The sequence below is a fragment of the Triturus cristatus genome, chromosome 4_1 (assembly GCF_964204655.1).
Source record: "Triturus cristatus chromosome 4_1, aTriCri1.1, whole genome shotgun sequence".
In the NCBI taxonomy this organism is placed as follows: Eukaryota; Metazoa; Chordata; class Amphibia; order Caudata; family Salamandridae; genus Triturus; species Triturus cristatus.
In genome coordinates, this window is record NC_140585.1 from 1,211,666,028 (window position 1) to 1,211,691,590 (window position 25,563).

The 25,563-nt window shown below is 40.4% G+C and overlaps 1 protein-coding gene across 8 annotated transcripts in view; it reads left to right on the forward strand.

Annotated features, from left to right (window-relative positions):
• The window catches only part of SCN8A (sodium voltage-gated channel alpha subunit 8), an 828,048-nt gene that overhangs the window by 260,436 nt on the left and 542,049 nt on the right, over positions 1-25,563 (forward strand). For 5 of the 8 annotated variants that reach the window (XM_085654548.1, XM_085654554.1, XM_085654552.1 and 2 more), the window contains exons 5-6: positions 911-1,039; positions 7,767-7,858. In XM_085654548.1, the coding sequence (XP_085510674.1) occupies positions 911-1,039; positions 7,767-7,858 (221 nt within the window). Of the gene's footprint in view, positions 1-910; positions 1,040-7,559; positions 7,652-7,766; positions 7,859-25,563 lie in introns of all 8 variants that reach the window. The other 3 variants (XM_085654551.1, XM_085654553.1, XM_085654556.1) reach the window with 1 other exon arrangement.

Below are 25,563 nucleotides of genomic sequence, written 5' to 3' on the forward strand. Positions count from 1 at the left end.
GAAGGATTGCTAACTTTTTCTTACTTAGCCTCTCAGGATCAAAGAAGTAGAGTGCAATCTTCACATAAGTGAAATCACAATGTGATGCAATTTTAATTGAGCATTTTTAGTAACTTGTTTGCAAGTTGGTTCCCATGGCATCCACACCTGTCTGATAGCACTCACTTGCAATTTCTACAAGATAACAGCTATGGGGGAATCTGATTTTTCTTTTTGGGTGAGGCGTCCTTCTTAAGATCAGGCTTAAGGCTGTGATTGCTGCTTCATCACCCCTCCTTTCATTTTATGATATTGTTAATGCCATGCTTGCCTTCCATAGATAAGAAAATGCTAGAATATGGTATGCACATGAGTAACATGAATTTGCCTTTGGTTGAATTTTTGTCTTCTGGATAGGTTTACCACATACTCATTTTTCTTGCTCTCCCATCCTGCCCCAGTAAAAGATTGTGCTCAGATTTGTATCATGTAATAGTTCTGCCATCTATTGGCATTTTCTGGGAGAAGATTGTGGTTGAGGTGTGAGGATACGTCACTGTAGTTGAAGATGTGTAGGTCACGTCTGGTCCTGGAGTCCCTATGTGTTCTGCTGACTGAGTTATTTGGAGCTGCTCTGACACCTCCTGATGACTTTGAAAAACGTACTGATGCAGTCTACACATAGCGCCATTTTGTGGTTTGTTTATTATGTGGTAGGGTGAATGTGTCCATCAATGTAGCAGTTACCAAAGCACAGTAAGGTACGAAGTCACAGGTAAGGTTAAATCATGGTCCTTCTGGGTTGACTGTTTAAACCCTGGATGCCATCAACATAAAACGATTGTTCAAGAAGGGCAATGATAAGTGCCGGTGTTTTACATGCAATAGCACTACTTTTTAACCTGTTCCTCTCACCACCTTCGTTTTGTAGGTATACCTTCACTGGCATTTACACATTTGAATCTCTTGTGAAGATTATTTCCAGAGGGTTCTGCATAGATGGCTTCACTTTCCTGCGCGATCCATGGAACTGGCTGGATTTCAGCGTCATTTCAATGGCGTAAGTTGGCATTCTCAATATATTAAATTTAAGATGTTTTGTGGTGGGCTGTAAAATCAGGCATTTAGAATTTTCTATTCAGACCAACATGATAGATATTGACGTTTGTTAATTCATCTCAATAACACGTGCCATTTACTACAAATGTCTGGCAGATTTGTTCACCAGCTGTCTGATCCATTTTGAGCAGATGGGCTTAACCAGAAGTTGCTAATACAGCATAGAGAGGGTTGAAATAAATTGCCTCATCAGCTAAATGTCTGAATGTCTCCTAAGAATGATTCTCACGTGGTCCAAGAGAGTAAGTGACAATTGTCACTTGCATGTTATAAAGTGGAGATTGTCAGGGGTAGAGAGTCTACCACCAGCTTGCCACATACAATACCTGCCAGTTTCCTTGTCACCTATGCTCTTGGGGCTCATGAAAACAGCTAGAGGGCTCATAGTGTATATACTTTATGCATAGATTTGCAGAAAAAACAAACTGAAATCAACCCTTCATTGGTAATTTAGTAAGAGTTGTATTTTTCTTATCAATTTTAGAGATGTTAATTGAATAACTGTTGGTAGTTTAATGTTAAAGATGATACTCCTTTATATTCGAGCTTAGCTGTGTACAGCTGTAAAGTATATATAGTTAGAAAAACTTAGTCGTATTGAGTAATACTTATCTATAATATGAACTGAGAAATGTAACCCAAACCTCATGAGTAGATGACTAACCATAATATCACCTTAAAGAATATTTATACTCCTAAAATGTTATCACAAAATACTAAAGTACTTAAGAATTTTAGGATACTTGCTAATAACCGTTTACACCCATCTTAAATGTTAGCTCTCAAAAAGACCACCTCTTACCTAAATTGAACTATCAGAGTTACAAATGATATCTAATGATATCTATCTATCTATCTATCTATCTATCTATCTATCTATCTATCTATATATATATATATAGATATATATATATATATATATATATATATATATATATATATATATATATATATATATATATATATATATATATATATACGAGTGCTTCCAAAGGAGTCTTTTAATATTTTCATTAATCAACAAATTAATTTAAAACACTGTTTTGTTAGACAATAAATGATTCCCTGTAACTAATACTTTATAAAAAGACAAATATTTCATTTACATTTGGTCGAGTAAGTATGTACATTTATCAGGTGTGGCCCATGCAGGTTAGAGCGGTGGGGCGGGATGGGGGGGGGGGGGGACGGGGACTCATCGTCATCTGTTGAGTTCCAATCTACCCACCCAACCGCTCTTACTTCCACGGGCCCCTCCTGATATTTATAAAAGACTTCCGTGGACAATAAGCCGACACACACATAAATAACAAAGATTAAACATAGATAGCACATGTTCATCACATATCTTTGGTAATGTATTGTTTTCAATTAGATATATTCTTGTCTATCTGAGCAGTTCATTCAAGTAGTGTAGGTACACTCTTAATCATATCGGATCTGGTGTTAATGGTTATAAGTTCTCAAAAATGCATAAGATCCTTCTCATGCAGTCTTACAATAAAGTCCTCAAAGGTAAAGAAAGGGCTCTCATCGAAACCATATGTGGTTGGAGATAATTTCTCATGCTAACAGAGTGCATCAAGGCCTACGAAACATGCAAGGCCTGTAAAGAAAGGGCTTCCTCTGAGTCCAAATATGATTGAGGAGATTTCACAGACCTAGTGTCTCAGCTTTTCTAACCCAGGGTCTGAAGATATATGATAACATCCCCCCCATCCTGATTGAACTCTCTTGGCTCCCCTTGCTGGCCTGCACCATCTTCAAAACCAGCGGCATCATTTACAGAGCCATCACGAAAAGCACCTTTGCTTATCTTGCAGACACACTCTTTTCTGGTGGTTCTCTGCACACCCGTAGCCAGGGCATTGTCAGTTGACAGACTAAGAAGTGTGAAAAATAAAAGACCTTGACAGCAGGCCGTTTCCATATATGCACCCAGGATTGGGAACTAAATCTTATCCATCAGGACAGTCTCAACGCGGCTTCAATTGAGGAAAGGGTTGAAGGCTCACCTCTTAAAGAACACTGCATCACAATGATTAACTGTTGACAACCCAACTTTCTCTCCTATTACTAGTGAGCTTTATGCTTCTCTTTGACCATGTACAGTGCTCCGCTGCCTTTTTGATAGGTTTGCTCTATAGATACATACTTGTTATAGACACATACCTACTAAAAGGAGAGCGCAACATACCCTGTGAAGCATCCAAGGCCCTAGCTAATCTATAGCTGTCCGTGATAAGTTTAAGATACAACCACAATTGATATATGTTAATATTCAATCCATCTCAAAGACTACTAATTGTGACCAATTAAATGGTTGCCGTAGATTAGTAATAGCGGGCATCTAGGCTCACTGTTGTATAATAATGCTAAAATCAACTGGCAAACCATTACGGTCAACTCCAGTCTTTGCAGCTGCCAGTACAATTTGCCATTATTCATTAACTGTCACCAAAATGCAGATCTCCAGCACACATTTTTGTTTATGTATTATTATATGTTGTTTTTTATGTGTAATCGTTGTCACTCTTTGTGTGTTGGCTTCTTCTCGCCTGATGTGTCTTGTTATAAGTATACATATTTATTGAAATAAATATGTAAATACTATATCTGTATTTTTGTTAGTTCCAGGCAATTATTGTCAAAACAATGTTAGAAATGTATCATTTGATGAAAATTTGGAAGCACTTGATTCTATAGATATTGTCTGACCTAGCTTCCTCTGAGTTATTGGGCTGACCTATATTTTTGTTTGCCAATAACATATGCTCAGTTAAAATCCAAATCTGATTTAGTGTTGCTGACACTTATTTTGTGTGCTTTTAGATAATGCCCAATTTAATGGTCCTTTCCAAACATAACAATCCCACAACTAAACTTCTTTTTAAGAATAGATGTTGAGTAACTAAGAAAGTTACAGTTAGGATACCTAAAAAATCCCTCAGCTCAATATTTAAATGGCATGTTCAGTACAGGCAGCTCCAATTCATCAAGTTGTGTTTCAAACTCAGGGACAGATTTGTTCAGCAGGTTTTTTGTAGTCAGGAGTACATTGCAAATATTTTCTGCTTTCCCTTACGTTGCTCCTTATCAAAATGTCTTTTTAAGGGTACAGATCACCCACAGTGTAATCCACCTATGCTCAAGCCATTAGCATGTGAAGCCTGAGGTGTCAATGCGCAGGATATATGTGATGAGGGCTGTAAATTATAGGCATATTGCAATTCTCAGAGGAGCTCAGTGATCATATAGGCTGCAGGCAAAGTGCCTTTATTGGTCATGGAACTCCGAGGTAATGTGCCAAATCTTTATAATGTACAGTAATGACATATGTTGTCTCATATAATATGTGGGCGTGTCCCTTTCTCCTGAAAACACATTAAAAGGCCAACACACAGTCATGTGCCATATGTGACAGCATCTTGTGGTCCCGCAATTATAGGCCATAGAACTTTGCATGTTGGGAGTTTCAATTTTGAAGAATAAACTTAATTTCCCAGAATTCAATCTGCTTCAGGCTACATAGACAGGCATTGCTGGTGGTGTGACACATGACATCGAGTATTTTAGCAGCCGCGCTTAGGCAGCCTCCAGGAATTAGTAGCACTGGCCAGCCCAAAAAAACAAACTATTATTACTTTAACGGGTGAGAAAGGTAGAGGAGCCAACACGAGTTATTTTAATATCCGCTGGGAAATACATTATTTTCGTTTCTTAAATAGACCAACATTGCATATTCCTGCACGCTACCTTGGACAGGCTGCCTTCGTTCCCGCAGAGACGGTCTCTGCGAAGTGACAGTTTCCATTAAAACTACTGAACTACTGCTGCACACACAATGCTTGGGCTGCTGCTCACCATCTTCCTAAATGCTGAGTGAAGGTCAGAAAATAAAATACAATACATTCTAGGGAGATTACGAGCTCCCACATATTAGATGAGCATGATCTCTGGAAGCCTCAATGATCCTTATGTGAACAGCACCTCTTCAGATGCCAGTGGGTGAGACATAAACTCCTCCGTTGCCAGTGTACATACACAATGCACAGCTTTATTTAGTATGATACTAAAGGGGCTATATCTTTCAAGTTTAGTTCAAAATAAGTTGGCATAATGGTTGCACACACAGCGAACATCAGCAGTTTAAAAGAAAAAAGATTCCTTGCAGTTGAAAATTGGCAGGGTTATCAAAGCCCCTTGCTCTCAGCCATACACAGCTGCTGTAAAGGCCTGTACCTATAGCTCTCTAAAGAGGATGGAAGTGAACTACTGGTCTTACTTCCCAAGAGAAGAGCCACAGACAGTGACGTTGGACCCAACTCCTTCTGCTTTCTGCTCTTCTGAGTGTTTATGCTAACTGCGATTCTACCCTTCGTTTCCCATCCTGAGGTCCCTTCCCTCAGTAGATGAAGTAATCTTTGTAACATTTTTAGAATCAACAGCAGGGTGACAAGTTACAGGGCAGCTGCTGTGTAAACAGACATTGTAGTTATCTTAGGAGGCGGAGAAAAGGCCATAGTAGTAGGTGGTCGTTTATTGTTGCTGCTAGAGTTAAAGAAACACATCCTAAATTATTGAAAGTGAGGGTTCTGAACAATAGGGCGAGCTGCTGCCTTGGCAGGACAGTCCAGTCCATGACCAGCCCATGTTTGAGGATCGGTCTGAGAACAGATGCTATAATTATGCGGCTGATTGTGAGCACTGCACACCTTCTCCATGATGGGAGCTATTTTGTTCATTTTAGTCCTTCATGTACTCACCTGAACACCGAAAAATTGGAACAAACATTTGAAAGCACACCTCATTGAACAAATAACTATCTCAGAATGCCACCACAAAGTACATTGAAAAAAGCAAAGACAAGAATTGGTAACATGGGTCTTCCAAGACTCTGCTTTAAATTAGCACCCAGCAAGATGCTGTAGAATGCAGTAAATGGTAGTTTTACAATGCCCAATCAAAAGGAGAGTCTTTCAGAATCACCTCTTTAAACACCAAGGACCTAATTAGTTAGGCAAGGCTAGGTTTCATAGCCTGTATAGTTGGAGTATTAGAATTATGTTGAGGTTGCGGGAGAATGGACTGAATTTGAGGCCTACATTACTCAATTGATGCTAAAATGGCACTGATTTGAATGGTTTCTAAAACTCTTCGAAAGTGGAGAGTTGCCTTGAAAACATCAAGTGTCCAAGTATTACTTTGATATGCCATTTTGATGCCACAACTAAGGTGTACTGTTATAAGATGAGTTGCCTTTGCATTACAAATGCTCATTTTGGAGACCGCTGCCTGTCCCTTAAACATTGTGTGAATTTTTGAGCAGTGAAAGAGAAGAATAGGCCTGTTAAGTCCTGAAATCTTTTATTTTTATTTTTTAACGTATTTTTATTAAACACTGCGTTCATTACATCAAGGATAGGTATGCACATGTACATTTCCAGGGATTATGGTCAAAATATCTCTAACATTGTTAACAAAATATCTCATGTGTATATACAGGCTCATTACTCGTAGGGACGAGTTGCTCGCACTTATATCAGCAGTACAATTGTTTTTCTTTGGACTTGTTATCTCCAAACAGTTAAACCAACATCCCAGAAGTCCTGAAATCTGACAAGCAGGCAAATGTGAACACAATATATTGAATATTAAATGATACACACATAAATTGGCTGTAATTTCCTACTTCTAATTGTGGTTGGTCACCGTAGCCAGAATACAGAGAATTTTCTATAGTCGAATGATGTAGTACTGTTACCGACTAAATATATGAATTAAATGTTATATGGAAACTCTGCTCCTCTCAAAGCAGCCAATGCTTCAAAAGTCCATGTGGCGAGTAGGATGACCCATCTTGCTTAAACAAATCTTGGTTCTTTTGTGTTTATCAGCAACATCTTGCCATTTCAGCTAGTAGTGTATTTGTAATGCTTTTAATTTGCTTTTCACTGACTGCCTCGCTAAGCAGGCTAGTTATACCAGTATAGCTATTTAAGAGGTAACCTTTCTTAGTGGAGATAAAACACAGTTTACATCAAAACTTAAAGTAAGCAAAACTGGTAATGTAGACCAACTTATGTTTCATTCATTGCATCAAATTTTACATGATCCAAAGCAATTTTCCAAATTTTTCAACTACTATACATTCACTTAAAAACCCTCTTATATCTGTCTTTTGCAAGACACAGCTAACTGTAGGGTTGCTAATGTAAAAGATCAGTGGTAGAATCTCTTGCAAGAACTTTGACTTAACATACTATAGAACTACTCGACAGATGGACTTTTTTAGTAGCTGGCCCGGTGCATGTAGAGCAGAGTTCTGCTGGAAAATGGTCTGTGCCTAGCTCCTTTTTCACAGTCAAGTAAAGAGCATTTGTCCTTGGCTGTGAAAACGGCTACTGTTGCCTTCTTGAACCAATGATGCCATCAAGAATAACTTTGATTTGATTCTGCAGGTATATAACAGAGTTTGTAAACCTAGGGAATCTTTCAGCTCTACGCACTTTCAGAGTACTGAGAGCTTTGAAAACTATTTCTGTTATCCCAGGTAAGGTGGCCTGCAGTTGGTGTTAGGTGTTCGGTAGGCCCTGTGACTTTTTTTTTCTTGTAGATGTTGTTTTGTGTTTTGTCATTGTGTTTGTGTGTGACCTCCCTTATTGCAGATATGTGACAGAGTTTGTGGACCTTGGGAATGTCTCAGCGTTGAGAACATTCAGAGTTCTCCGAGCTTTGAAAACTATCTCTGTCATTCCAGGTGAGAAACAGTTTAAACACTAAGGCTGATCTCTTGTCTTTCCTTTTTTTGTCTTTCTTTCAAAAATGGTACAGATACATTTTTGATAGGCTTCGCAGTCTGCATTTACTAACAAGCAAAGTAAATTCATGTAATCTACATTTCTGCTGTGAATTCAGAGAAAAACCAATTGCATGGGGAATGGTGAGATGTAGTCAAACAAGCTTGAGCCTGAAAATATGCAGGCATCATCTTAAACAAGTTTTCTCCCCCTTGTAACATACTAAAGTCAGCAAAGGCAGATAATTTGGGCAAGTGAGAACTCTGGTGTAAGACGTGGTATTATACTTCTGTAATGACTGTGAAATTATTTACATATATAAACCTGCAGTTCCACTGAAGACCGTATGTCTGTTGACTACAATGTCCACTTATTTCACAGGAAATATAAATGCCCTTGAGACTACTATCATGGGGCAATAAATATATTTTTTTTTTTAACACAACATTTCCATGTACTAGTTGACAACAGCTGTGTTCTACATGGTGTATCGGACAATTGCAATCAGACTTCAGGTGAGGACTGTAGATCATGCAGGGACAAATATAAGTACAAAACTTGAAGTACATTTGAGGAGATTTGTTAATTGGAACAGGAGATTTCAGAAAATGATTACATTTGTTTTTAGTGCCTCAAAAATCCTGAAAAAATAAATGAGGAAAGATTTGTGCCACCCCAGTGAGTCTAATATTTCTGCCACCTCTCCATTGTGGAGCCGCATTTGCTACTTGCATGCACAGGGATCTCCTGTAAGTCGGAACTTATGCAGAGCCGAAACCTTAATTGTCCTAGGACCATGCTCACGATGTGCAAAAAGCCTCAGTGTAAAAACCGTTTCTGATTATGAAGCTTTAATTTTACAGTTGTCTTTGGAATAGGGTTTTCTCAATATGGATTTCTTAACTGTACAATTTGTGGTTAGTAGGCCAGGATATCAGCACTCATGAGAGCCATAATCCTGGTAGTTCTGTTGTGGATTTTTGTAAAGAGAAATTGCACAATTCTAAAGCTTGCCATCTTAATAATTCTTCAAAGATCCACACATTTCTTTTAAAGCTATCATATTGTAGAAACAGCAATCATCATTGTGATCACTCCCTACCATTCTGTCTTCAATTTGCATCTTAATATGTTTGGTCTTCTTGGGTAAGTCAGGCGATAGTTTAGTAGCGCAACAAAGCAAAACATATATTTTATTTATTAACAGTGTATTTATTGAAACCTTTTTAAAAATATATCACATCCATGTGTGACTCTCACTGTTTTGCACCTCTTGAGTTTACCAATAGCTAGCGTGTGGACTAAAACCTGTTTCATGAACATTGTTGAATTCATGGGAGGGAATGTCTCTTAATGTGACTACTCCCACAATCTTGTTTCATCTCCTCTGTAGCAATTTCTGTTTCCTTATTTTCCTGCAAGAAATGCAGGACTGCAAAAAATAGTTTTAAATGTTCCTACTGTTCTTTTTGCAACCAGCAGCATTAGTGTTCTTAAATGTCAGGGCCATTCTGCTTTAATCTAGCTGAGGAAATTCTGGCAAACTTGGAACATTCTCTTTTCCTGGTATCAGTTATTGATGCATCCCCTTGAGATATAGCTTCAACCTTTTTTGCAAGATGCAACCAGATAGTTATCTATGGCTAACCCAAACTAGAGGCATAATCTCTTGCCTTTGTATGTTTAAATTGCTCTAGGACTTTTAAAATTGCAGATGGTAGATTCAGAACATTGGACAATCATATATTTAGCGTGAGCTGTATTTGTTTGGACCAATCACATATCATCATACTTCATATCTAAAATGGCATGTGTATGAAGTGACTTGTGTTTGTTTAAAGACAATCAAACCAACACCATACACTGATATGAAGGTCCATCTTTGTTCCACTGGTAAAAGACCTTAAGTCCTCATGTACCAAATTACTTAATCACGCAGACGTGACTCAATGGTATTGGCAATTGCATAAGTACATCATTAAGTCAAGTAGGGTTAGGGATAGTCTGAATTTGATCTGGTGCAGTTTGCTTTTTGTCTAGATCCTTTCACAGCCCATTGACTGCCTAATTTCCTGAGTCTTTGAAGATTAAGTCTTCTTTTCTTCAAACTTTTTCTTCCTCCTTTTAAGTACAGGCTTCTCTGAGATTGAGTCACACTAAGCAATCTCAATCAGCTTTACATACCTTAGTTGAGAATATTATCACAAAGGGGAGAGATACTTTTCTAAAAAAAAATCAAAAATAACTTTGCTTTAAGTAGTGCATCCCTTTTTCCAGAAGCCCTCTGTATCTTCACTGAACAAGCAATAGAAAAGCACGAACAAAGTAAATATTTCAGGCCTCCATGTTCTCTGTTACACACACCACAGCAGTCTTCACTCTTCATCCTCGACCAGTGTGCTCAAATCATTTAAACTTACCTTGCGTAAGTTGTCATGACTAAAGTTGACCTCCTCTTCCTTCAATAACAATTACTGTAAGTGCTGTAGAATCAAAGAAATTATGCAAAAGTGAAAACTACAAGTAATTTATTGTGAAGTTCTATGTGTCCTTGTTTAGATTAAATGAATAGATTAACAAAACTGATCATTCCCCTTAAGGAACTCAAGAGACTGAAACTATCTTATCTGAAACAAACAAACAAGTTACTTACCTTCGGTAACGATATATCTGTAAGAAACATTGGTTAGTTAGATTCCTTACCTTAGAATATCCGCAGGCGTCAGGCTGGATCCGGAAAGATTTTTCGTCAACAATACCCTTGCGCGTCGCTAGGCATCGTCTGCGGCTCCGCGTCCATCGTTGGCGTCGTGATCGCCGGGATGACGTCGTCGTAGTACTTAGACGCCGCCCTTGCGCGCTGACGTCAGTTCTTGTACATAGCTTTCCGTGCCAGGAACGCAGAGCCATGCAAGAAACCAACACTGGTGCCATGAATCTAGAGCCCTGAAAGGGATGACCTTAACCCTAGATATCGGTTCGCAGAACGGGGAGGATGGGGGCGGTAAGGAATCTACCTAACTAATGTTTCTTACGGATATATCGTTACCGAAGGTAAGTAACTTGTTCATCTGAAAGAAACACGTTAGTTAGATTCCTTACCTTATAATAGATACCCCAGCAATACCAACCCCGGTGGTGGGTCTGCGGACCATGATCACACCAGGAAGTCCAGGAGAACGGAACGGCCAAAGAAGCCGTCTCTCCTTACTTGGCTGCCCAGGCAGTAATGCTTAGCAAACGTGTGCAGCGAGGACCACGTTGCTGTCTGACAAATGTCCTGCAGAGGGACTCCCCGTCCCAGGGCAGTAGTAGCCGCTGTGGCCCGAGTGGAATCGGCCCTCAGCCCCACAGGAGGTTCTTTCTTAGCCAATGAATAACAGGCCTTAATGCACAAATCGACCCACCGAGAGATGGTCTGCTTGTGCACTGCCCGCCCCTTCTTAGCGCCCACGTAGCCAACGAAGAGTTGGTCGTTCACCCGGAACTGTTTAGTGCGGTCCAGATAGAAGGAGAGCGCACGGGTTTGGGTCCAGACGGTGGAGCCTCTCTTCCTCTTTTGAGGGATGTGGCGGCGGAAAGGAAGTGGGCAATGTAACAGACTGGCCGATGTGAAAGGCAGTAACCACCTTAGGGAGAAAGGAAGGACGAGTCCTGAGAACAACCTTGTCCGGATGGACAGAGAGGAAAGGAAGTTTAGAAGAAAGAGCCTGGAGCTCACTCACTCTTCTGGCAGAGGTGATGGCAACCAGGAAAGCAGTCTTAAGAGTCAGAAGACGAAGAGAGCAATTATGAAGTGGCTCAAAAGGAGTGCACATCAGATAGGTTAACACCAGGTTCAAGTCCCACTGAGGCATTGCGAAAGGGACAGAAGGAAACATGTGAGTAATGCCTTTAAAGAATCTAGCAACAACAGGGGACTTGAAAAGAGAAGGCTGATCAGGAAGCCGTAAGAAGGCAGAAACAGCTGAAAGATATCCCTTGAGGGTTCCCAGAGCAGAGCACTGCTGGGCCAGGGAAAGAAGAAAGAGGAGAACTTCAGAAAGAGGGGTGGAAATGGGATCCACAGCCTTTGCAGTGCACCATGCCACAAATTTGTTCCACCTGCAGGCATATACCGTTTTAGTGGAGGGACGCCTGGCTGCCAGAATGACATTACAGACTACAGGAGGCAAGTCAAATGGCATCAACTGCCGCCGCTCAATCTCCACGCATGGAGGTGGAAGCTGGACAGGTTCGGGTGGAGGACCATCCCCTGCTGCTACGACAGAAGGTCCTCCTGAAGAGGCAGTCGAATCGGGGGATCGATTGACAGACTGAGTAGCTCGGGATACCAGTATCTTCGTGCCCAATCCGGAGCCACAAGGATGACTTGGGCCCGGTCGCGCCTGTTCTTCTTCAGCACTCTGGGCAGGAGTGGTATAGGCCGAAAGGCGTACAACAGACCGCAACTCCACTCGCAACGAAAATCGCCTCTGAGCGAGTGCCGCCTTGGAAATTCCAACGTGCAGAACTGATGACATTGCGCGTTCTCTTCGGTGGCGAATAGATCTAACCAAGGCTCTCCCCACTGCCGAAAGAGGCCTTGCGCCACGTCCGAGTTCAGACGCCATTCGTGATCCATCATGCACCGGCGGCTGAGTTCGTCCGCCCTGGCGTTCAGAGAGCCCGCCAGGTGTTGAACCACCAGGGTGATGCCCTGATGTTCCAGCCATGTCCAGAGGCGCAGAGCCTCCTGACAAAAGGTCCACGACCCCACCCTGCCCTGTTTGTTGCAATACCACATGGCGGAGGTGTTGTCCGTGAACACCTGCACTACAATTCCCTGAACAGAGGGAAGGAATGCCTTCAGTGCAAGCCAGATCGCCCGCAGCTCCAATAGGTTGATATGGAGCCGGGACTCCGCCGAGACCAGAGGCCTCTGATCTCCGCCTCTCCCATGTGGCCCCCCCATCCCAGGAGGGATGCATCCGTCACCACTACATGCTCCGGTTGGGGTAGGGAGAGGGATCTGCCACTGACCCAATCGCGGTCCGTGAGCCACCACTGCAACTGCCTTGCAATGCCCTCCGAGATCAGGACGTGGTCGGACAGGTTGCCCCGATGTTGAGCCCACTGGAACTTCAGGTCCCACTGCAGAGCCCGCATCCGCCACCTGGTGTGATGTACCAGCAGGATGCAGGAGGCCATTAGACCCAGCAGCCGCAGCACCAACCTGACCGAAACTCGGGATAAAGGTTGAAAGATCGGAATCAGAGCCTGAATATCCCGAACCCGCTGTTCTGGAGGATAGACCCGAAACAGCGCCGAGTCCAGAAATGCTCCAAAGAAAAGAAGCTTCTGGGAGGGACTCCGATGCGACTTCGGCACGTTGATGGAGAACCCCAGCAAATGCAGGAGGTCGGCCGTAGTCTGGAGGTGGGAGACGACTGCCTGGGGCGAGCCCGCCTTCAACAACCAGTCGTCGAGATAGAGGAAGACTGGAACCCCTAATCTGCGCAGATGAGCTGCGACCACTGCCATCACTTTCGAGAACACCCGAGGGGCACTGGTGAGGCCGAAGGGGAGCACGGTAAACTGAAAGTGCTCATGGCCTAACATGAACCGCAGGTAACGCCGGTGGGCCGGCAGGACGGGGATGTGGAAATATGCGTCCTGCAAGTCCAAGGCTACCATCCTTGGACTTGCTATATAACTATATATCTGTAAGAAACATTAGTTAGTTAGATTCCTTACCTCCTCACTCATCCTCCCCGTTCTGCGAACTGATATCTAGGGCTAAGGTCATCCCTTTCAGGGCCCTAGATTCATGGCACCAGTGTCGGTTTCTTGCATGGCTCTGCGTTCCTGGCCACGGAAAGCTATGTACAAGAACTGACGTCAGCGCGCCAGGGCGACGTCTAAGTACTCCGTCGACGTCATCCCGGCAATCACGACGCCGACGACGGACGCGGAGCCGCAGACGACGCCTAGCGACGCGCAAGGGTATTGCTGACGAAAAATCTTTCCAAATCCAGCATGACGCCTGGTTCATCATGCACACCAGGGCCTATGTGTAAGTTCATTTTTGGATGTCTGGTTTAGAGGGAGCCTACAAAGACCACTAAACCACCTGTGTTGGTGGTCCACTTAGAGGTTGGTGTGAGGTTTATAGATTCAGAAAGAATAACAACATTGGGGATCCAGGATTCTAAGTAACTTTCCTTTGTCCATTATAGGATTCGCTCCTATATTCATGAACATTTGAATAAATAAGCACATTAGAACCAACCTTAGGCAAAGGATGAGGAATCAAGAGAAAGGTGTTATGCAGACTTATTACCCAGGGCAGCTTGCCCCACTTTGGCACCTGCTCTGGAGTCCGAATCATTTCAGTACTATTTTCCAAAGGTGTGTACTGATGGCCTCTGCATATATTAGGCATGGTGCATTCCTTATGAATGCAGCAGTATCTGCCTGTCTCTGTAGTAGAATGGGATTTGGGCTTACCAGAGAGCATGCTATCTACTTTCTGGAACATTTTATGTAGAAGATTATACCCCTGATTATTTTTTTGTTTGGAGGAAAGACGACCTGTACAAACCACTACATAGTTTTCTACAATTCTTTGGTTTTATGTACATATTTGATCCAGCTCCAGTAGAAACTTGGAACAGATGTTGACTGATTAGTATTAATATCAGATATCCCTTTTGAAAGAATGGAAGGGTGAGCCTTTAGGTAGACTTTATTACCATGGAATTCATTGTAAGGATCCTTGGTAAACAGAGTGTATAGCTCAGAACTCAAATAGCTGAACTGCTCACATCTAAAAAACACTTTCCAAGATAGGTGTGGGAGATCCTCCTTGTATGAAACCCCAAATGTTCCCATCTCTAATGTTATTAGAACACAATTTACCTGAATGTTGCGAAAGACCCTTCTAAGACCTAGTAGGAAATCTTGAATTATGTGGATTTTGAAGGATATGCCTAAGAAGGCAGGTTATGAAAAGGAGTAATCACAGAAATATATTCCTCAATAGATTTAAACTGTGGGCAAGATTTGCACCAAAAAAGTTTGCAATATAGTACTCCTTCTTCCTCGTGAGTTCTCGGGTCTACAGGCTTTTTCAGACACCTAATGCAATTCATGTCAAGTCATAGGATGATATAGTAGATCGGTTTACATCAGGATGGTCAAACAATTGTTTAGCTGTCCACAATGGAAGAACACAGTAGCTTGGCAGTCAATCTCAGTGATGTGAGGCTTGTTTTGAATCATTTTCAATGACTTTCTTCCTCATAAATGCCATGAATAGATGAGAAGGAGCATGCCAATATTTTTGTTAAGGTATGAAGAAACAACGTAACACTACTTCTGCGTGGGCGGAATGGATCCATATATGTTTGCCGAAAGCCGCCTTCTTGAATAAGAATATGTTTGAAGTCTATCCATCCTTAATTCATTAAATCAGGTGTCCTCTTTGAAGACTTCCAATCATGCAAAGTGATTTATATTGCTGATCCAAACTATCTGACAGGTAAATCGATCTGATACTAGCCAAAGAAAACAGTTGAACTTCATAAATGGACCAAAGATGAATCCTATCTTAGTGATAAATAATGAAGCAGGCTAGTGTATTCTTGTTCGTACATCTGTAGGGAAACTCCCAGACCTTGTTCTTTCATCATCCACTTTGGATAAAGAGATTGAAGCTGGAGGAGTTCAAAGCTGAAATTTCCTCAACATACACACATAGTTAAGGGTTGCCTAGGGCAGATATGCAGGACTCCTCCACATAAATGTTCAGAAAGTGTGTAATCGTTTTTTAAGATAGATTGTGACAACACTCACTGACTAGTCAGACAGTTCGTCAGACAGTTCAGTGGCATGTTTGTTTTTGCTCATCTCCATGCAACAAATTCCAAGCCTAGCCCCCATTAAAACATTATTTCCAAGATAATCAAAGGGCAAAAGTGTGTGGAGCAGCTATTTTACATTTGCCACCCAAGGGACTCATTCCTTTTGGAGAAAGGAGGAAAAATGTGTGGCTTCTTCCAAACATTAACTTGAGAGCATCGTACAAGGTTGCTTGCTTCAGACACATGCAGCCACCAACATCCGATGCACCAACCTCTTTGCTGCCTGGATTGTATGATCTCCAAATCTGCTAAGTGTGAACATGTCTTGAGTTTGATTTCAAAGAACTAGTATCAATGGAATTCTTGACTGTCTGTTTTGCTATTTTATTTAACATGAATGATTGTATTGCTTAGAGCCATTCTATACTGTTATGGAACACATCTCTTTCCTAAGGCAGGGAATTGAACTTTTCCCCTCTTTGTTGTGGTGTCTGCCTTCTGTAGAAGCCTCTTCTTTTCAATATGAATATGGCTACTAAGATCTTCACAGATTTTCTTGTAACTAGAGCATTCTTTTGTGAACTCACTTAAATACCACACGGGTCACAGCCTTTGGACTTAACAGAAAGGCATAGTCAATGAAATATTAGTACCTACCTGCATCATGTGACACCTTGCACCAGAATAACAAAATGTTTGGATCTCACAGAAAATAGGGCAAGAAAACCTTATAAGACTCTCGTATTAGAGAATATTACTTGAGTGTGATGGTTAAATGCAGGCCACCATCAACTCCATTTATTGTACCAACCCAGCACAAATCTCTCTGGTTTCGGGCTACGACCTACAGTCTCTGCACCTCTCTTCTCTCCAACACAAATGGTGTCAGTGGGCCTTATTTGCAGTCCTGCTGATGTTTAGTCTATTGCTATTGATAGTGACTTCATTTAAAAATCCCTTAACCGGTCAGATGCTTATCACACTCACCATAGTAATTACCAATGACTGCTTCAGGGTTTTGGTACAGTATTTAAAGTGCCTGAAATATTGGTTCCCCTGCTTTTGCATTCGACTAGTCAGCTTGCCCAGTCACCCCTTCTGTAGGATAGAGTGCTTATTCCTATATTAGGAGGAATATCTCCACTAAAACTTGCAAAGTTTGGAGCTTGCATCCAGTGCATTGGATTCTGCTGTTGGTATTTCTGGCTTATAGAGCTGTCTTTGAAATCAGACCTTTTCCATTGTTGAGACGTTCCAGAGGTCTCACTCTAGAAGAATGAGCTGGCTCATAGTCTACACTAAACCAAAGAAGTCAAATCTTCAACATTTGTGGGGTCGGCAGGGTTCCAACAGTAGTAATAGACACTCTTATTATTCTATCTCAGAATTGTTGTTTTCTGCTCCATAGGGTTTATGTACATTACAGTTGATGCAGCTTTTGTTGCTTTCCATAGATTGCTCTTTGTGAAATCTCTGTCTGCCATGTGGAGGCTTCAACAGGACTTTTCTAAACATCACACTTGGCATGGTTGATCTATCATATGTACTTGTCGCCCGTACCTGCCACGCTGGTTTCTCCTGCCTACGTCTTCTTCTTGATAGTCCATTCCTGTAAGCTAGGAATAGAAAAAATCTGGACATAAGAGTTATGGAATGTGACTGTCAATGTATAGCTGAAACTCTCAGTCCTAAGGTGTTTTTTCCATTTACTGAAATCCATCAACTACCATTTTGTTTGACAGACAAGGTGGGTACTCAAGTGCAGTTTGGCACTAAGTTGTGCTGGCTACAACTCTTTTATGTTTTGAAGCAATTTCCACGTCTCCCACAATCTACAAGGGAACTTAAATTATTTTGTCAGACATTTGTCAGAAGGACATGTCACAGCCTGCAACTTGGGCTTCTATGTATTCTTTTACAAATGTGAGCTGTCATGAGACCGATGGCATATTTTGCAGCACATTCCTGTGGAATCCAGATGAGTAATTTATCACTTAGCTTCCACCATACAATATAGGTACGTGCCCATTTTGAATCTAATTGACGCTGCGAGGCGAATGATGTTTAAAAATGCTTAACATAGATCTTCTTTTTCTCACTCTGTTTCCTAAATATATGGTTTCTGTTCTGTGCCAAGACGGCCTATTACTTATACTGTACCCCTTATTCTAATTGTACTTAATGTAAATAGTGGCAATAAGCAAGAAATAGTAACAGTGCAAATACAATTTTAATTTGTTTTCTCTCAAGGAGATCGTTCATCAGATCTTCTGGTGATGGCACACACAAGCAGAAATTTGGGAAAAAATAAGAGGAAAATAGGGAGGTTAGGCATTTGTCCAAGCCTGTTGGCTGAGCAAGCCCTGTTGTCTGCAGCCACTGTACTCTCTCCAATTGTTGCAGGATCATAATTACTTGATTTTTAAGAGGGATGGTATTGGATCTGAAAATAGTCCTCTCCTTTTTCCATTGAAATGTTTTGAGCAGAAATAATTTCTTTAAATAACAAAGAAGAAAACATTCTATTTGCCACCTTAACACATGGCAGAACTATTGGCTTTTTAAATGCTTGTTTCATTGAGTTTTTTTCACCAAAGACTGCCAAGCCTAAATAAATGGATACACATTTGCTGCATGACGCTCTTAAATGATCATCTGCTTTTATTACGTTGAATGATCCAAAATATATTTTATCAAAAGGCAAGCAAGGAAAAAAGGATAAACCGTCACACTTGAAACACACACACACACCACCTCCCTGCATTCTCCCCCTCCACATCATTTCCCTCCCCCTGTCCAACCATACAGGAAATCCTGGTTCAGTTGGCAGTAGTGTTTCACAATGTTGCCAGAGTATGGCTTTTATCAGCCATCTTTTATAGATTGCATGGTTACACATTCCTTAATGGCTTTTAAGATGACTAAACACTGCAGAACAAAACAGTAAATAGATTGTAATAAACTTTGTTGCACATGTTTGTGTGAGAATTTTGATATCTGCAGGACGATCATTCTGGAGAGTTTAGCATTTGTATTTTCCCAGATATTGAGTTTCGGAAGTGAGAGAGGGGAATGTGTAACATATAAAATAGGGATGTCCATACACAGTAGGTCCTGGGGGTCAGATTTTTGTTAGATTGTCAGGATGTTAAAGTAGGATTCAATTTACATTCAACTGATCTAAATCGAATGTATGCATTTAGAGATTACGCTGAACATCTGGTATTAACCAATCTCCTTTTTACTTTCATTAGACACCCTCTGTGTATACCGTTTTGTTGGCTATTTGAAATAAACTCCTCCAAATTGCAGCCTGTGACAGACAGCATACATTAAAACGAGGAGTACATGTTTTAATATTTTAAGTCCTAGCTCAACCATTTAATAATCATCCTTACTTTTTCCTGGTTAAACAAAAACATTGAGTGAGTCAGAAAATTACACCACATGCCTTGGCTTGATCTACCGAGCCGTGGTGCGGTGTAAAACCAGGTGTATACGTTATTCGGGGCTGTTGCAGTAGAAGACCTGGAGAAGAATATACTTGAATCTGCGGTAGGCCCCAAAAAGTCTTTGAGTAGAAGTGGACACAGTTTCAGTAGTATGGAATCATCGAAATAGCTTTCCATGATATCCCACAAGTTGAACTACGAAGATTGTGTTAGGGAAAGCATGTTGGTCTTCTCCCTCTCTTTAAACACACAACCCCCAAAACTGTCTCAGTACCTTATATGCAGACAGTGATTTTGTATCTGTTGAGCTAGAGCCCGTTGGCAGTGGCAATGATCTAGCTAATGGTGGCCATCCCAGACTGTAGGTTTGCAATTTCTGTACTGTGCGTCATTGTGCTTGCAGGTCAGTCACGATCCATTAACAAATTGCTTTACATGATGCAATTGTTTTCTGCTGTTTCTGTAAGGAACACCACCTGCAGCACAGTTGTTTATACTTTTTTTTTCCAAAGAGGAAGCAATGTCCCCCATTTTGCTAACACAAGAGTTTGCATTAAATCTGATAATGGATCCTTTAAACTTAGGCTAGCTATAATCTATTATTTGTATCCTCAATTATTTACTGTAATTGATTACATATGTAGGGGCATCAGCAAATAAAGTCTAGGCCTCATGTCCACATATCAGGAAAAGTTTCTACCCTGGCAATAGCACTACTATTAAATGTTTATTACAGTATGCCATTGAGGGCACCAACCTATTGGAAACCTTAAAAGTTTTAGACGTGCTGTATCCTATTTAGGATTTTCATTAACATAATAACTAGATAACACAGATTTAGAAAGTTTCCGATCTTAGGACATCAACACTCTAACTCATCAACACACCAACTCATTGTTGATAACTGATCTATGTTTGCCAAAGCTCTTTTTTTCCTTGAGCGATTTGTCTATCTTGCATTCCCTATCTGATTGATGAAGGCTGGTATGCGCTGGCTAAACTGTACTGCTTGCAAAACGAGTTCAACGTAGTTGCCTCTTTTTTAACTAACAGATAACCACTAAACACTTTTGATCATTGTTTCTTTGCAAGCGAAATTCTAATACGTGCATGGCAGCATCAATCCAATATCCAAAATCACCTTTTTATGAATTCGTTCTTGATTTTCATAGAATGCATTGACTCGATGTGTGCTTGCAATTTGGATTGATCAGTTTTCAGGTCAACCAGTTTTGAAATGCTCAAAACGTAAGAAATTAAGAAAGTCAATTTGATTTTGCTCAGCCTTGGAGTTTAAATGACTTGCATGCGTATATATTGCAGCTCTTGCTCGAATCCATGCTTATGCAGCTGCATTTGCTTCACATTGTTGTGTCTGAGCTTCTGCAAATGATGTATGTTATAATGTTCTAAACTCAATGCCCCTACAGTTTGTTTGGATCAATGTTTGTTCGGTTTTACTCCGTTACCAGGGAAATTAACTTTCCCGGTTTTTGTAAATTCCCTTATGTATCGTACATCCTCCGGAAACCACATGGCTTTTAGCGAAATGTGGTTCACTCGTAAAGCTGGTCTTTCATAGTGCATGGTGTGATTTGTTTTTGGAACTGCTTGTTCATTTTGCCATTAAATGTTTCCTATGATTTTCTTTATTACTGTGGTGAGCTTTTTGGTCATATCTGATGTAGGGAAAGAAGTTATGAATGAGTTGTCAATACATTGGTCAAGGGGTGAAGTCTTGAAATCCACATAAATACAGTTATTGAAACCCTATAGTGTGCGCTTCATTCACTGTTGAAGGACATTTCATGTTCTAGGTTTGGAACAGAGCCCAGTGCCATCAGTCATTCTGTATGGTTCCAGTTCCAATTCCCATAAGCATAGGTTGAATACCAATGAACATTTAAGTGTAATTCATTCCGTTTACTAGGGGAAACATTTTAAGCCTTTGTAAAAATAGTCAAGCGAGTCTCTTAGGCTGCCAAATAATAAATTACACTCAAGATTTGACTGACAAATATTTAATAATTTCGTTATTGTTGATGTTTGTATTGTGAAGATCCTGAAAAACCTAACTTAAATTTTAGTATTTGGTGGCACAATGATCTATACCGTGCAGTGAGTTAAGAAGGGTATTCCAGAATGCTGGATTTAATAGAGAGTCTTCAATCGAGCCATTGTCTACATAAAGATACTAATTAGAACCAATGTGTTACGCAACAACATGCACAAAATGTTCACTTATCCAACAAGAAGCTTGATATGTGGAATAGAAATTCTTGCATTTACATTTTCCAGAAAACCACTCATTTGGTAGCATATTTACAATTGGAGCATGCGGGCACCAAAAGATCCCTTTAGCTTAGGATCAGAATTAGTAACTTCGTATAGCACCAATCAACCTGTAACTCCAAGCGCGCAGCATTTTTTAACACATTGTTCACCTGTATGTATTAAACAGATCATCTTACTTTTCAGTCACCACGTTAATCAGAAATGACTTACATGTTTAGCTTGGCTCGATCCTTAATAATATGATTTGTCAAGCACAGAACCTTAGTCTGCATTTGTTGCTCAGCCTCAGACTGTGCAAAGCATTGGAAAAAATCAAAATACAATCTTCTCTCTGTCATTTAAAAAAAGCAGAGTGCTATATTTTGGACAAATTGAAGCAGTTGCAGCTGGTATTGAAGCAATCCTAAATACATGGCATTACTATACTACTAAAGAAGATCGTACCTCTTGAGAAAGAAACTATTTTTTAAAATTGTAGATGGTAAACACAGCAAGAGGCTGCTGGCTTTATCTGTGGGTATAATTGTAGTTCACCATCCAGTTTGCAGGCCACATATTGCACCACAGAAACATGGCTATGTTAAAAGCACATGGCATGTGGTTAACTATCTCAATATTCCCCCTCGCTATCAGCCAGACTGTTATGTTTGTCTTTATGTGGTGTTTCAGCGAATGGCCACTCATCTGGTCCTTGATCGCGGCCATAAACCGTTGGAATTGAAAGCTTTTGACACCCAGATCCACATTCAATGCAAGATGGGTCAGATTATCTACATGCAATTAAAATTAAACGCCATGTGGTGGATGAGGTTGCAGCAGACTACGCATACATTTTCAGCAGGTCTGGTGGCATTCATGAGATGTTGGGACCACAAAAGGCCGGTTGTGACCATTGAAATGAGAAATGACTGATCACATGGGTGTAATCCCCAAAAAGTGGCACAAGCAATCCAGACAGGCTGATGAGCGACAGTAGATGATACGTCAACTATTTCAACAGACGTTGACTACCTCAACACGTATGGGCCAAACATGCAGCTGTCAGATATACAGGGATCTTTTAGGACTCAAGAGTCAAATTATTTCCAATATTTTATCTCAAAATGGAATATAAATAGTTTGTAAGACAATTTAGATTGTGAGGTAAGATTTTGTCATTTGTGGACGGAGAAACCAAAGCTCAGTTGTTGAAAAAGTATCTGCGTGAGTGTAGGTGACATACTGAGGTCTAAAGAAGAGACTTATTTTTTCTGCCCAGAACAGAAGCTGCTGCTAAGTAATGGGCATAGAACTGATAAAAGTTGATAGCAAGCCAATCAGTAAAGGTACGCTAGATAATGCTGAAGTATATGCTCTTGATCTCATGCTCAAGTCCACCTATTTTTTCACAAAATATGTCTAAAGAATGTGATAAATTTGCATCAAGTGTCAGATAATTGGGGATACTGCAAACGGAATAGTGAATTCTTGCTTGCTTGAAAAGACTCATGTTTCTTTGTTAGCTACATTAGAGTTGTGGCTGAGGTGATAATTATGTTGGATACATCTAAGCAGTTTATTGGCTGTAGTTAGATTTCTTCCCATATTTTTCTCAGGCGTGTTGTAAGAGGAACTTTTAGCGTTCCCCATTTTTTTGCATGGGGAGTTGGGACAAGAGGGCTCTTGAAGATAATATGGTATACTAAATATTGAATTCTAGAATAACAACAGATAATGAAGTTGGGTGATGTGATCCTGTCTATGTGACACAACCGCCAATCATGCTACATAGTGAAATATAGTATTTAGTAGGGCAAGGCTTGATAAAGGAAGACTGAAGAGAAGAGTATTACTACGGCCCAGTTTAACACAACAGAAACTTGGATGGCGGATTGAAATTCAGAAGGAAGAAGAAAGACTTACACTTTTTCAACAAAAGCAGAGATGGATGTGATTAGAATTTGCTTCTTCTGGACAAAAAGGGTGGTGTCCTAAAGTTTAGAAATGTGCATCTGAAAAGTTAGTTACGTCATTGAGCCTAATATGAGTGCCCAGTGTCTCACATTTCATAGTAAAATATGCTTTGCTTCTACAGCACCAGAATTTGTATATCTTTTGATGCTTGGTCAAAAGGTGGGTGAAAAGCTGATCCACAGCAGAGACATCCAGGAGCTCTACAGACGTCAATTAATTTGTGATTCTCCTTTGGGCTTTTTCCTTCGCTAGCCGAAAAAATCCCAACCACTTCAGCACATAGTATTTGCTGGCTTGTCTGTCTCCGCTTCTTCCTCACAAGTCAAAGAGAAGATGAATAGAAGGAAGCTCAATTTTGCCAGTGGATCTCTGATTAGGGAATATAATCCCAAGAAATCGCCTGCGAACTTGACACCATCAAGCCTTCCACCCCTAGAGACACCCAAAAAAGTGAGGAAAGGTTTCCTTTATAATCCTTCCTCACACAGGTGTGTTGTCAAGTGTATGGATTTCAGATAATGGGAGACTTGTGGGTGATCAACATTATCTGCAATAGTTAGGTGCTACATCTACTAAAGCTACAGTCACCACGGCCTCCCACTTGTTCCAGTCATTTTCTTAAGAATGTTTGGTGGAGATCATTTGTGTAAAAAATCAAATTAAAGATAGTTGTAAAAATGTTTTTCAATACAATTGAAAAAACATCATTAAAAGTGACCTGTTTGTTGAAAAGAAGTCACATTTTGTAGTGAAGAAGAGGCAGTTGTTTCACCCAAGTAGTGGGGGAAAGGCCATCTCTTCCTATTAACTTTCCATCCTAGTTTTTGAAAGGTACATGGGTCCATAAATAAATGACCTGTGCACTCTGTTACTGGAACCAAACTATACCTGACTGATGAGCTCTAACTATGGTGAAACCGGTCTCGGATTGCTTGTGTTCCGTTCAGGGAGGACCTGGCCTGCCAGTTCAGGCTGAACTGTTCCTAATGGAGGTGGGTCAAGACTGATTTGCATAATGCTAAGTCCAAGCTGAAGTGACACGGTGTGCAAAATAATGATGGACTGCGATATGGCCTCAAGTTAATTACCAGTGGCTGAGATTGATTCAAGCATTCCATCTATCACTTTTTTGTATACTTTAGCATGTTTTAACACAGCCACCAAAATATGTTATTTTCTTAAATAAAATATCCTCTCATCTATTTAGAACCACTTTAGACATTAACGGTCATCTGCAAAGTAAAAGTTCTCCCCGGCTACACTTATTTATAAGTGAATCAGCAGTAGAAATGACTGTTTTGACCAATTTTCTACAACAAAACAAACCCTGTTTCCTGACTGCATAAGAGTTTAAAAAAACATGGAAAGACTGCCTTCTCATTTATCATTTTGAAGATTTCTGCGAATTTTAAAACTGCAGATGTTTGGCTTAGTCGCAAGGTTCCAGAGAGGCTGAACATCTACCTGACTCAGCACCTAATCAGCTGCTTAGTTGTGTTTACATAAAAAAACAAAAACTTTTCAGTCACATGGATTTTGTAGAGTTTAGGATCACCTGAAGTATGGAATTTAAACATACTTCTGAGTGTTGAATTAGAGTAAATGCCTAATAGTGGGTTTGATTTAAATTTAATGAGAGTATATGCGGAACAGACCAATTCCTATAGATTGATGACTTTTTCAGTACTGCTTACTAATTGTTGTGTTAAGGAGTAACTATCAACAGTAGCCAAACCCATTTTTGTGCAGTTTTTCTAAAGCCTCCAGAAATGGAAGATTAATTTTCTTAAAAGTAATATTTGTTGTAACTTACCTCATTAAAAACAAGCTTTAAAAATGCAATAGGTCTCGCCTTTTATTAAGTTAAAGCCATTTGCTTTGCTATACAATACCATTAGCAAAGCAAATGGCTTTAACTTACTCAAAGGCGAGACCTATTGCATTTTCAATGCTTGTTTTCCAGTTGTAATTCCTGACAAGATCAATCCATATTGATTTCTTTATTTACCTTCACAGTGACAGTCTGCGGTATGCGTTTTGTGTTTGTTTACACACAGTGCTACTGCAAATCTCTGATGTAAATCTACAAAGCTCTGTATCCAGTTCCGTGGATTTCCCACT